Source organism: Toxorhynchites rutilus, chromosome 2 (assembly GCF_029784135.1).
Source record: "Toxorhynchites rutilus septentrionalis strain SRP chromosome 2, ASM2978413v1, whole genome shotgun sequence".
In the NCBI taxonomy this organism is placed as follows: domain Eukaryota; kingdom Metazoa; phylum Arthropoda; class Insecta; order Diptera; family Culicidae; genus Toxorhynchites; species Toxorhynchites rutilus.
This window is the reverse complement of record NC_073745.1, coordinates 61,713,920-61,727,073: the sequence shown is the minus strand read 5'-3', so window position 1 is coordinate 61,727,073 and position 13,154 is coordinate 61,713,920. Positions and strand designations below refer to the sequence as shown.

At 36.7% G+C, this 13,154-nt stretch overlaps 1 protein-coding gene across 1 annotated transcript in view; it reads left to right on the top strand.

Annotated features, from left to right (window-relative positions):
• The window catches only part of LOC129766580 (ral guanine nucleotide dissociation stimulator-like 1), a 98,566-nt gene that overhangs the window by 28,315 nt on the left and 57,097 nt on the right, over window positions 1–13,154 (top strand). The window contains exon 2 of the mRNA XM_055767156.1: window positions 10,200–10,620. Coding sequence (XP_055623131.1) covers window positions 10,288–10,620 — 333 coding nt within the window. The 5' untranslated portion in view covers window positions 10,200–10,287. The remainder of the gene's footprint in view (window positions 1–10,199; window positions 10,621–13,154) is intronic.

The following is a 13,154-nucleotide window of genomic DNA, read 5'->3' as shown; positions in this document are numbered from 1 at the left end:
TAATTTCGTGTGCGAACTACTTCAATCGGTTTCGCGTGCTGTTGTGCTACGTGCTACGAAACGAAACACCATAAACACTATTCACAATTGGCTTGGTGGCTTGCATTTTCACCTTTATAAAAGAAAAAGTGTAAAAGATACCGAATTTTCTCTTTGTTTGCATCCATTGTTAACACTCTGTAACTCACAACTGAATGGAACAAAAAAAAACAATAAAAGATTTTTTTTAGTGTGAAATGTCACCTTTACAACGAGCCTATGGTTTTACTTGTACATCTGTGAGTTACACTATTCATATACCACAGCGAGTTAAATGCAACGTTCGTTCTATAGATACAGTTGAGAGGAAATGTAGATGTAGAGAGAGAAGCAATGGAGGAAAAATTGCAATTTTGGATCCTCCCGTTGATAAGTTATTTGGTATAAATGGAACGATTCGCGTTTTCTAGCTAATAGTCTTGGTAGCCAGCGCTCAGTCAACGGTTTTTATCAATGGCATACTATCATGCATTTTTTCTATGCATTTCATTTTTATATCACCGCGCATCAGTAATGTGTAAATCACTCGCTGAACATGCAATCACGGATTACGGTGGAAACTATATTGCTGTTCAAGCTGTTTGTAGTTATTACATTTCCGAATCAAGTGCATCCTTATAGCACGCTCTGAATCCATACGCAATGCTCGTTCTACGGAAACTGTGGAGGGTGGAAATATTGCAATTTAAGCTCCACCCGATGGCAGCTTTCTCACACGGTCCGAACGTAAAAACAGAATTTTCAATTTCTATTCACCAGTTCTGATTCTGCCAGCGAGCGGTCAACATCTATTTGATGACTCCATAGTATGTCATGTTGGGAATGAAATTGTGGTGCGATTTGGTTCGCAACATCAAACACAAGGTGGAACTCGATGAAATGATACAGAGTGGTAGTTCTTCTTCTTGGATGGCAACTCTGGAGTGGCAAACTCTAGAATACGCGTAACCACAGTGTAAGACGGAAGAACTTTCTTTGACGAAAAATCCCAAGGCCAGAACGGGAATCGAACCTGAACCCCCGGCATAGCAGTGTGGGACGCTAACCACTCGGGCACTAGAGCACCCCGGACACAACATCCTACAATGTTTTTCAATTTTTTAAATAATTTTCTGATTTTTTGTTCTGTTTTTACTGGTTTTTTATTCTTTTGATCTGTCCATTTTCCCTGATTTTTCAAATTTTGCTGAAGATTCCGAATGCCTATAACTCGAACATTTCTTACTGAATCGGAAAGATGTATGCATCAATTGATAGGGAAAATTTCTACGCTTCTATCACAATCAATAAAATGTTGTTTTTCATTAGATAAACAATTGAATAACTGCAATATGTTAAGCGTTATCTTAACGCCCCAACTGCCTCGTTTTGAATGGCTCGATTTACGAGTTCCCCAGCACAGACTTCAAAACCAAGCCGCGTTGGAGAAATCTGCATTGCAAATACATGAAAGTCGGGGGTATTTTTGTTCCGACTGAAATGTGTTTCCCTAACACAGAATTTAAGTCCAAGGAGCGTGGGGAAATTGGCATTGCAAATACATGTAAGTCGGGGGCTTTTTTGTTCCGACTGAAATGTGTTTCCCTAACACAGACTTCAAAACCAAGATGTCTGGGTCTGAGGAGGCTGAATTAGATGTCATTTGATTATTCTTCCGTTCACATATTTTACCTTAGGCATAATACCAAACGTAAAAGGACTGTAATTAAATTTACTTGTAACGAAGAACATAATCTATCACAATGCATGAATTGACCTTACATGGCATTATACAATCTTTTTACTCACAAAGCAAATATATTGAATTCAATTGAATTCGGAAATTGTTTCATTCAATTAAAAACTAAATCAATACAAACAAATGATTGCTAAGCTAACGTAGTCCCACGTTCATATTCTAATTGATAAAAATAGCCATAAAACCTTTTTGACTTTGTGTTTCCACCATTTTTCGATTTTTCAGGGTTTTTTGTTTTTTTTATTATTCTAATTTTTTGTGTTTTTAAATTTTCACAACTTTCCCGTTCTCTTATTTTTTCTATTTTTTCCTTGGTTTTCTAATTTTTCTAACTTTTTTTTTAATTTGAGAATTTTCCATTTTTTTTTAAATTTTTTCATTCTTAGTATATTTATATGTTTGAAATTTTTTCTGATTCCTAATTTTCATCGGGTGTTTCCTTTTTATTATTTCTCGAATTTTTCAGATTTTTGTTATTTTCCTGAATATTCTGATTTTTTCAATTATTTTCAATTCTTTTAAGATATTCAATTTAATTTTTTTTATTTTAATTTTTTTTCAATTCCAATTTTTTCTGATTTTTCTGATTCTCTGGAATTTTTCTGATTTTTTTAAATTTTTCCGATCTTTCCTATTTTAATGTTTTTTTTTTATTTCCCGATTTTTCTTATTTCTCTGAATCTCCTTTTTTTCATTTATTTTTCTGAAGTTTCTAATTTTTTTTTCAATTTTAAAATTTTCTGATTCTTATTTTTTTTTGTTTTCTCATATTTTTTTTTTTACGATTTTTCAGATTTTTCTGATTTTCATTTCTTTCTGGTTTCCTCTACTTTCACTGATCTTTCTGATTTTTCAAATTTTTGTATTTTTCTAATTTGTTTGATTTCTCTGATTTTTCCGATGTGTTCTATTTTTTATTTTATTTTTACGACTCTTCTGTTTTTTTTTTAATTTTTCTGATTCTTTTTCTTCTTTGATATTTTCTTTTTTTTTAATATCTGAGGTCTTTTTCTTCTCTGATTTTCTCTCTGATGGTGCTCTCCAAAAATATATATAAACAGCTAGGATCTCTTCGGTAGACCCAAAGACCACGAACAACTAGAGAATCTTAAAGACTTAGCTCAGAAGTGAACATTCGGAGCTTAATATATTTCAATACACTTCGTATGAAGTTCATTTGAATACATTTGGATTGATAATCGCTTCAGCGGTCCAAAAGAAATGTATTTTTGAAAGTCGGTATGTTCTACAAAATCGGCTAAAAATCGAAATGGATGCTGCTCAGAATTTTCTTCGGAAAGGCGAAAAGGTTTGATCAAAATGAGACCAATATTTTTGGTGGATTCTTTTTTTTTCATATAATTTCTGAGTATGCGATTCCTCTCTTTACACGCGTCAATTGTTCCGCAATGTGACAAAAACGAAACGATAACAGAGAAGAAGGTTTCTGTAATGATATTCTAATTTTATTGCAAATGTTTCCGTCATCATTTGTAAATTGTTTTTTGTTTTTGAAGATTATAAGGTTCGCTATTGGGTTTTATTTGCCGCAAGTAAGTTATTGGCGAACGTCCAACTGAATAAGCTTGAATTTTTTTTTCACATGATTTTATTGATTGGACTCACGCGACATGTGTCAATCACGTGCCGGTGACACACTTTTATCTTGTTTGCGTATACTTAACCATCTTTAAATTTGCCCATTCGGGAACAACATCTGTATCGTCACCCAACGAAGTGTTTATTCAATTGGTAAACGCAACGCGACAAAAGGAGTACTTCAGCTCCGGCCCCAATTCGTTCAAAAACTCGACACGTGTTTAGCCTGCTGAAACCGCGCACGAGACTTTAAACAAAACACTTTGTATCCGGTATATTTTCCACCATCAATGGGGAGGGGGGACCCACTCTCTCTCGGGACGGACGGGTTTGTTGAACGGAAAGGGCCCCGGAACTAGTGAGTAGCACAAAGACTCTGCAGCTGCGGCAGCCGCTGCCCTTTCGAATGGAAATGTCTGCCTGCGTTATCCATGCGGTATTCTGAGTCTGCATTAATTATGTGTGTAATTCGCCGCCAGACGACGTCATAAATCTTGTCTCTATTCTCTTCTTTCGCCTATTTTTCCGTCTAGAAAGAAAAACTAACTTGCTCCACAATGGCAATATGTTCTCGTGATAGTGGCAATTTTCCATCCAATTTCCCGCCGGAGGGTTTAGACTTGGGTTCAACGCAAGCATTGGTCGGTCAAATCTTGATAACCGAGCTGTTTGTAGTTCGCTTAGCTTCCCAGCGAAAGCAGCGTTCGAAACAAATTTATGATAGATGTTATACTCATATTTATACATTCAGGCCCATTGGCTGGAGTTGTTTTGATCAGAATCAATTGATTTGATGTGATGAACGCGTTCGCCCCAACTAACCGGTGACCATTAGCGAACTCTGACGTCAATAGCCACCGTCGCCGCCGCCACCGGCATCTCCCCCTCCGGACCGGCTGAAGAATGCTCGAAGCTAATGTTTTTGTTTGTTAAATTTAGCGGAAAACATCGTTCGCAAAAAGAACGCGTCTATGAGACCGAAAACGAAAAGTTTGGGTCTGTGTTCCATCTGCATACGTCATTACAATCTACATCAGATTTCTCTCCAATTTGGGCGCGGGTTTAGTCGAGAAAATAAGCGCCGACACATCTGTCCACCTTTCTGTGGAAATATTTTTGCGTCCAAACTGACACAACGTTGGTCAATTTTTCTCTCTTCTGGAAGGTTTTATTCCACGCTTGAAACAGCAACGCTCTGTTTACTGTATTCCCCCTACACACGACTGGGGTGCGACATAATTTTCCACACACAAATGTTACGCTTGCTAGTGACAAGTCACGGCCGAGTGCATTGGTTCATGTGGGCTTCTTCTCTAAACCATCCGTCCCCAACAAGCTCTTCCAAGAAATGCCGGGCGTTTATACTTTGATGAAAAGCAACGTCAAACCGCACACAAGCGCTCCATGATGATAACCGCGGGGGAAAAAACAGCCAAGATACCGGATTCTGTCACACTTCGAAGGAGCGTAAAACAACAGCAGTCGTCAAACGGCGGTATCCAAGTCCGAAACAGGTTTTGATAACCTTTAGCGCGAGATATGCGCTAGAAATGAGCCCCAAGCTTGCTTTCGAGGCGGTCGTCGTAGCATTGAATCCGGTTATTTCATTTTTTGCGGCTGCTGCTCATCCACATCTCCACAACATCTACTTTTGGCACACTCCAAGACGGTATCGCTGCTGTTCCAGCTGGGTAAAAAATCGGACCGGATCATCGCTAAATTTGGCACACAGTCAAAATTTATGTTTTCCACCTCTCGGCGATGCCCACATCGAAAAACACACACACACACACACACACAGCCAGCAAAAACGCGGGTGGATGGAAAATTGAGGTGAACTACGTGGAATGTGCAATGTTTGTGTGTGGCTGTGAGCGTAGGATATGTGGAAAAAATTCTTTATGGGAATGAATAAACCTTATCACGGAGACAGCCTGTCTGGCAGGAATTTTGTCCCTTCTTTGTTATCTAATTTGGTTACGACATGTTGTATCGTATAAGTTCTTGGAGGATGTATGTCGATTCGTTTTCCAAAAAAAAAAACAACAAAACAGTTGGACATCTATCATGAACAGGTCTTGATAGATCAGTTCTATTTTAACATGTCTTGCTCACATTTCCCGGAAATCTTTTCACTTTAAGCACAAAGGAAGGAAGCACTCTTTCTGTTATGGAGTGCTACAACTAAATTGAATTTATTTTGATATAATAGATGAATATGACCTAAAGTAGCGGTTGCATTGGAACTACGTAGAATTGTATTGGTGTGGTTACATTCACCCCTGTTCTGTATTTCGAGCGATTCGAAATATTTCGAACGACTTGAAAAAATTCCATTCTGTATTCCGTTCGAGTTGTTTGTGCATTTCGTTCGATCTGTTTCTCTTCGAACATTAAATGAGCAGAACGTTCGAAATAGGGAATGCAAAATTTGAACTCGAACGAAATAACGGTCTCGAACGAAATGGAAATCCGTCGAAATACAGAATAGAAGCAGACTCACTCCTTTCCCTTCGTACGAACTCGCCTGCTTCTAGCGAGTTTGTTTTTCGCCAGTTGTACAATCAAAAGTTTGTTGTGAACTCGGATCCAGTGTCACTACAGGTACCCGGATGGATCATCTAGATGTATAGTTTACTTTTATATTAATTAAACTATTAATTTTGTATAAATGATGGTTAATTATTATACAGCCATTTGGATCACGTAGCTCGTCAACGTCAAACAGGCGCTTTCAAATTAATAGAATGATGTATGAAAATTGAGAAAAAAGCAAAAAATAAGTAAAAAAACTTTTTAAGTTAAACGGTTTAATTGTGATTAACCATAATAATGTACTAAAAGCTAGAAAATAATCAGGCAAGTAGCAGTCAGCAGTTATCACACCTCTCCCTCATTAGTCTAGGGCATTGATAAGACTAACATAAAATCGTGGGACATATCATCATAGTCGCTAATTGTGGATAATGGAAATCCAACGTGCCCCACGATTTTATTTTAGTCTTATCAATACCCTAGATTAATGAAGGAGAGGTGTGATAACTGCTAACTGCTACTTGCCTGATTACTTTCTAGCTTTTAGTACATTATTATGTTTAATCACAATTAAGCCATTCAACTTAAAAAGTTTTTTACTTATTTTATTTTCTAGTTTTTAGTAGATTATCTGTTTCATTAGAATATTTCTCTACAATAAAACCATTGTACTGTATTCTATCAGTCAAAAAATTTCATTTGATACCGTTTTTGAGTGGATTGCAGAAAATACATAGTGTGTTCTCCAAGTCAAGTTCGTTCGTTTGATACAAATACAAATGAAACACAAATTTCTGCGTAACTCGAGAATTAATCAAGCAAATGAAACCAAATTTGGCATGTGGAGGTTTTGGGGGCAATAAATGTTTTACGGTGGTTAGACACTCCTCCCCCCTCTCGATGGGGGGCTACCATACAAATGAAGCATAAATGTCTGCACAACTCGAGAACTTATCAAGCAAACAGAACCAAATTTGACATGTAGAGGTTTTAGGGATCGATAAACGTTTCTATGGTGGTTCGACACTCATCCCCTCTCTCTAAGGGGAGGCTGCCATACAAATGAACCACAAATTTCTGCATAACTCGAGAGCTAATAAAGCAAATAGAGCCAAATTTGGGATGTGAGGGTGTTTGAGTACGAGAAATGTCTCTATGATGTTATGACACCCCTCCTTTCTCTGGAATGGAGAGGGGGTTCCATAAAAATAATACACATATCCTAACCAAACACGACAACTGAAAATTTTCGGAAAACTCTGAAGGAAAATGGGAAAATTCGAAAAATTCAATTCGCATGTGTTCTACAATTACATATTGACAAGCGTTGTTGGTCCATTTGATGTTTGCGGTAACGGAATTGATCTTCGTTCGAAAGTGGAAATGGATTTTTATGTGATAAAACGCACTCCTATATCGTCTCCTATCTATATAAAAAATGGATCGCCGAATGTGTTGATAAGAGCAAAACTCGAGAAAGGAATTGTTCGATTGAGGTCTGTCTTCATTCCATCATATTTTCTGTATCAAACATTTATTTCATGTAACGGAGAAACATGTTATTTGAAAGTGGATGAAAAATCTTGCACGAGAATTGTGTCTGAAAATAATTTGATATTATATTGTCGAGGTTTGGTGGTTGTGCTGAAATTTTATAGTAAAACATAATTCAACAATTCTGCGATTGGACCCATGTATATGCGCGTAGTAAGAAAACGTGGATGTGATAACGAAAAATAAATTTTGGGCGGGACGAAGTTTGCCGGGACAGCTAGTTTATTATAAATTTATGTTTTCGTAACGAAATTTATTCTAAGATCAATGTAATGGGGCTGGAATATGAATGACCCAACTAAAGGATCGTCCTCTATGCTTCAAACTAACCGGGTAATCAGTGGAACAAAGGTTTCCTTGCAAGAGGCCGCCGGTTCCGACGGCGAGTCGACGGTCGACTCGGATTGCGTCACTTCGGTTGCTTGGGGCTGCCTCGATTTCTTATCCTCGTTAGATGGGGAGTTCGCCTCCATTACATTGATCTTGGAATAAATTGAATTGCAAAAATAAAATTAATAAAAAAATTCGCTGTTATGGCGTTAATACGAGGAGCATTCAGAAACAGCTGTCAGTAAAATCGCCAAAAGTCGAAAAATGCGTTTATTCAAAAAAATCAATTACAGGCTTTCCAACTACTTCGCTTCCGATACAATACATACACACACCTACGATACATAGATATTTCGTCTTAAAATTGCATTACTCGTCGAAGTTTACACTTATCTAGAAAATTTTTTTTGGCAAAAAAAAAGTTTTTTTGGCACTTGGTCGTTTTTCCGCCTGAAAAATCGATTTTTTAAAAAAATTTTTTTGAGATAACTGTTAATCTGGACGTGTCATGCAATTTTAAGACAATTGGTATCAATTTTTTTTTTCAAAAAACCCCTATCCGTAGATTTTTCGGTTTTCAAAAAATTCAAATTTTAACGTCTGCGACACCAGTAAATGAAGTCCGAATGAGACAATATTTTGCATAGAGTATTGTACGAAATTAAAGCGAACACTGTAGTCCGGTTTCGAAGGACTTTCTTCACTGCAATATGCAGCACCAGAAACGCACCGAAATGTACAATTGTACGCGCGTCACTTGAGCGGAAACGGATCTTTGTCACCGGATGAAACGCGTGAGCATAACAGCCGACTGAGACGACGAAACGAATAGAAAAATACTTTGTGAGATCACACCGAATGAATTAAACACTTGTATATCGTATGATGATTTATTGGCGAAAGAGAGAGTGCATGTGGATTACATGCGTAATTTATAGTTTCTTGTGCCTATTGTTTTTCGGCAAAGCATTTTTGGGGAATTGTTCTCGGACAGTGGTCAGTGACCACGGACGACGATTTTGTCATACCGTCGCGTGAGTGTTATGTGAGAGTGTGACAATTATTTTTAACTTTTATTTTATTTAGATTCTGATCAAGTATATTATCGTGCAAATCAACATTTCGTAGCATGTTCCGAATGAAAAATCCAGATAACTATTTTTATTAGCGCCCAAAACCATACTTTTCGTTTCGTACTCCAAATGTCCCAGAATGCCGATTTTTGACAAAAAAAGATTTTCGAGATGACACTATTTAGATCTCGACGTTTCATGCAATTTTAGGACATTTGGCATCCAAATTTTTTTTTTCGAAAACCCCGATTTCCTTTAGTGCCCCTTGGGTGATTTTTCGATTTTCAAAAAACTCAAACTTTGACCGCTTTGCGCCACTCTCCCTTAAGTCCGATTTTGCTGAAATTCGGCATAGGGTAACTTTTTGAAATTTTAGGGTTTTTTTTTGTTGCCACCCTAGTGTACACAGTCAGTGTCAAAGCTATTGATACACTGTATTGTAAGTTTGTACATCATTAAAACTTTAAATTAAAATGTAATATATCAATCAGCCTCGTAAATCAGTAGTCCTGTAGATTAGATTCTAATGTAAGCAATTATTTACATGAAATCATTAAAAAACAAAATTTCATACACGGATTCCACATGACTTTAAGTTTATATATGTCAATGTCAATACATCAAAAAGTGGAAGGAAATGATCCTCAACAAAATTAATTTCGTAATTCGTAATTTATGGAATTTATCATTTAACATATCAAATAATAAATCTGAACTGAATTATTTCCACTCGTGTACTGTTAATTCCATTATCCTTTGCAATCACGAACGACGTCAGCAGCTTCTCCCATCGTTCTAAAGTGCATGTTCACACATTCCATTTCGTGCGTGGTTTTCCAAGAATCATATTTCCACCACCCACAACCGGTTGCCCGGTTGTGATGGGTGATAATCATCATGACATGCAGTTTCCCCGCTCGAAGACCATTCTGGATGACACGTGACCTCTTCCTCCAAATGGTCTCACTTATCACGTGGGTTGAACTGCTTTCTAGGAAAAACGTTTTTAGCAACTGCGCTTAGTCATCACACACACACACACCCACACACACACACATTGTATCCCACATGTGTGCTCTGTTTATGGCTAGCATTTTACTACAAACCAGCCCATGTTTGCCATTTTCCCATCAATCCCCGCTGTGTCCCTATTGTGGGGGAGGGTGCGTCACGTCGCACATGGTACACAATATGTTGTCGACAGCAAATTAACGATATCGCTTGGTCCCCACCACCACCACCTCAACAACATGTGCTCATGTGCTTGCAAGTTGATTCGCACACTGTCGCTGTAAATTGACCGTTTAATTGAATTTTAATCGTTCGCGTAGGAAGTGTATCTTGTGAAATGAATCCAACCGAGTGACAACCCACCCCCGCCGAAGACGAAGCAAGTGCGTGTGAGGCAGTGATTGCTCAATGTTCTGTCCGAGCAACGAAACGCTGCAGAGTCTAACGGAGAAAACGAAGCTGCTGGCGCAGAAATGTTCCCAGCAGATCCGGGTGACCACGGCTGGCTACGGCTCGGAACATAACGCGGCGGCGGCGGCGGAGCAGCAACAATTCGGTTCCGCAGGATCGGTAGCGTCTCTGCAAAGTAACACGAATCCTCCCAAGGAGGGGGGAGGATCGAAATCGCTGCGGTGTCTGTGCCCCTGCAAGGGTACTCTTAGTAAGATCATCGCCAAAAAGGTTGGCGTTGTGACTGGGAAGGACCAGAAAAACGTTCCCACCGCCCGGTGGTACGTGAAGGTAATACAGATGGCAAACTGGCACATTGGTGTAATCGATGGTATTTTTTGTTTTACTATTTCTGTATTCCGTATGATTTGTTTACCCATAGCGGGTGTGTTAGGTGACAGGTCTGATTCAGTCCGCCACAGTGGGCTTGGGCTCAGGTGATTGATGACAGTTTGTTCTAGATTTCAGCGCATTGTTTGTAAACAACCGGCGCGCGCGATTGTCGCCCTGTTCTCGCCTATGCTCATGCTCTCATACCCAAGCAGCATTAGCATTTTTATGGGCGTGCGTTGTTTGAGTGATTTGGCGTAATGTGATGATGCTCGTGCAACGATGAACAATTTCTGCCAATTTGTGTATTGTCTTTTTCCGAAACGATTGTGTGCCGCACAATGCGTTGTTTATAGCCCACGGGATTTGTGTTTCTAATTTATAACCCTTGTTATTTAAGCATAAAGGCCATCAATCGTGTCGGGACTCAACGGCTTTAGGAAAAAATTAGCCATTCTATAGAGGAGTTATACTTTAAAGAGCTCTTTACAAGTTGCACATTGGATGTGGTTTACAGATATCTGACATTCAACCTGCATTTTGTTTCATAGTGCGGAAGAAGAGGGATGTGTCAATTTTTTCAAACGTTATATTTGTAGTTTTTCTTTTTAACCACGTTCAGAAGATTTTTATACGATAGTATAAGCTTGTTTTAGCGGGTATATCAAGAACATTGAATATTGTTTTCTGTGTCTAAATGTGGCTGGCATGTTTCATCTGGATTCTAATATGTGAATTTTGGAGTTTGAATACGAAAAATGATGCCTGGTTATCTAAAGTCTAAATTCCTCATTCGGAGTCTGGATTTGGATTTCATTCGGAATCTGGAATATAAAACCTAATGTGACATTGGATTCTTGAATGAATATTTCAAATTCAATTTTTATAACTCACGGAATCTGAATACACCCATACCTCGCTATACGCTCTTTATATGGCATTTCGCTATAACCGCCCTCTTCAATTAAGGCACATTTTCGATTTACGGCCTAAAATGTTTCGCTATAGATGAATTTCATGCCAACTCGACTGGCCGTTGGCAGCACCATCTCAGAGAGCAGTGAAACGTTGTGGGTTTAAAGACATGGGTTATTTAAGTAACTTTGCATACTTGAAATATTCGAAAAATAATTAGACTACTTTTTGGAAAAAGCTTATTTTTTTTTCTTAATTTTTTGCAAATATTTATAACATAAAAACTATGATACTTACAAAATTCATGTCAGAGGATGAAATGTAGGGGATGGTTTGAATTTTCACAAAAAAAAATTTCGGAAAAAAATTTCGTTGAAAAAAAGTCATTTGAAAAATTAAAATTAATTTTCTCAAAACGTATTTTTTTAAATTCCCAAAAATATATATATAAATAGCCCTTACAATTTCTATTAACTCGTCCATACATCGGAAGATGGACACTTTTACAGGGAAAAAGTTTTTCTAACAACAACTTATTTTCTTTAAAAAAAATACAACTAATCCTAATTTTGTTTAAAGTCAAGATAGCGATATAGTGTATTCGGAAAAGTTTTAGATCTAATTAAAATATTAACTTTTGTCGAAGACATCAATTTTCTATCTGTTATAGTTTTTGGAATATAAGCCATTTTTGTATGATAACTCCTGAAAAAATTATGTATTGCTCGTAACATTTTTGAGTGTAAATTCTCACGTTTGACATGTTCTTGACACGTTTCTAAATAGAGAAAACTTAGCAGAGCATGTAAATTGCGATAATTTATACATAAAAATGTTACGAATTAAACATTAATAGTATTTTCTCATAGAAACAAATGAAAAAGTTTTTGTTCGAAAAACTATTCCCATGTAATGTTCCCATCGTCCGATGTATGGAAAACTTGCTGAAAATTTTAAAGGTTATTTTAAAATCTTTATCTAGTCTTTATCTATTTTTTCAGAATTTTAAAAGCGTATGTTTTCAAGAAAAATGAATTTTTATTTTCAAAATATTTTTTTTCCAATGAAATTTTTTTCCATGAAATTCTTTGATAATTTTTTATAAAAACCTAAGTAATTTCCTACATTTCATTCTCTGACCATTTTTTTTTTAGATCTTAGATTAAAAACTCTATCTACACGCCAAAAATTTTTCGAAAAAAAGTTAAATAACTCAACATTTAAAAAAAAACTTTAAAAAATCTATCAGACCTACAAAATTTTAGTCAAAGAATGGAATTTATTTTGGTTTGCATTAAAAATTATCAAAGAATTTTTTGAAAAAAAAAAAAATTCTTTGAAGAAAAAATTAATATAAATTCATTTTTCTCGAAAACATATGCTTTTAAAATTCTGAAAAAATAGATATAACTAGCCCTTAAAATTTCCAACAAGTTTTCGATACATCGGACGGTGGGCACATTTACATGGAAAAAATTTTTTCGAACAACAACTTTTTCATGTTTATCTTTGAAAAAATGCTATTAATGTTCAATTCGTTACATTTTTATGTAAAAGTTATTGTTGCAAAAACTGTTTCC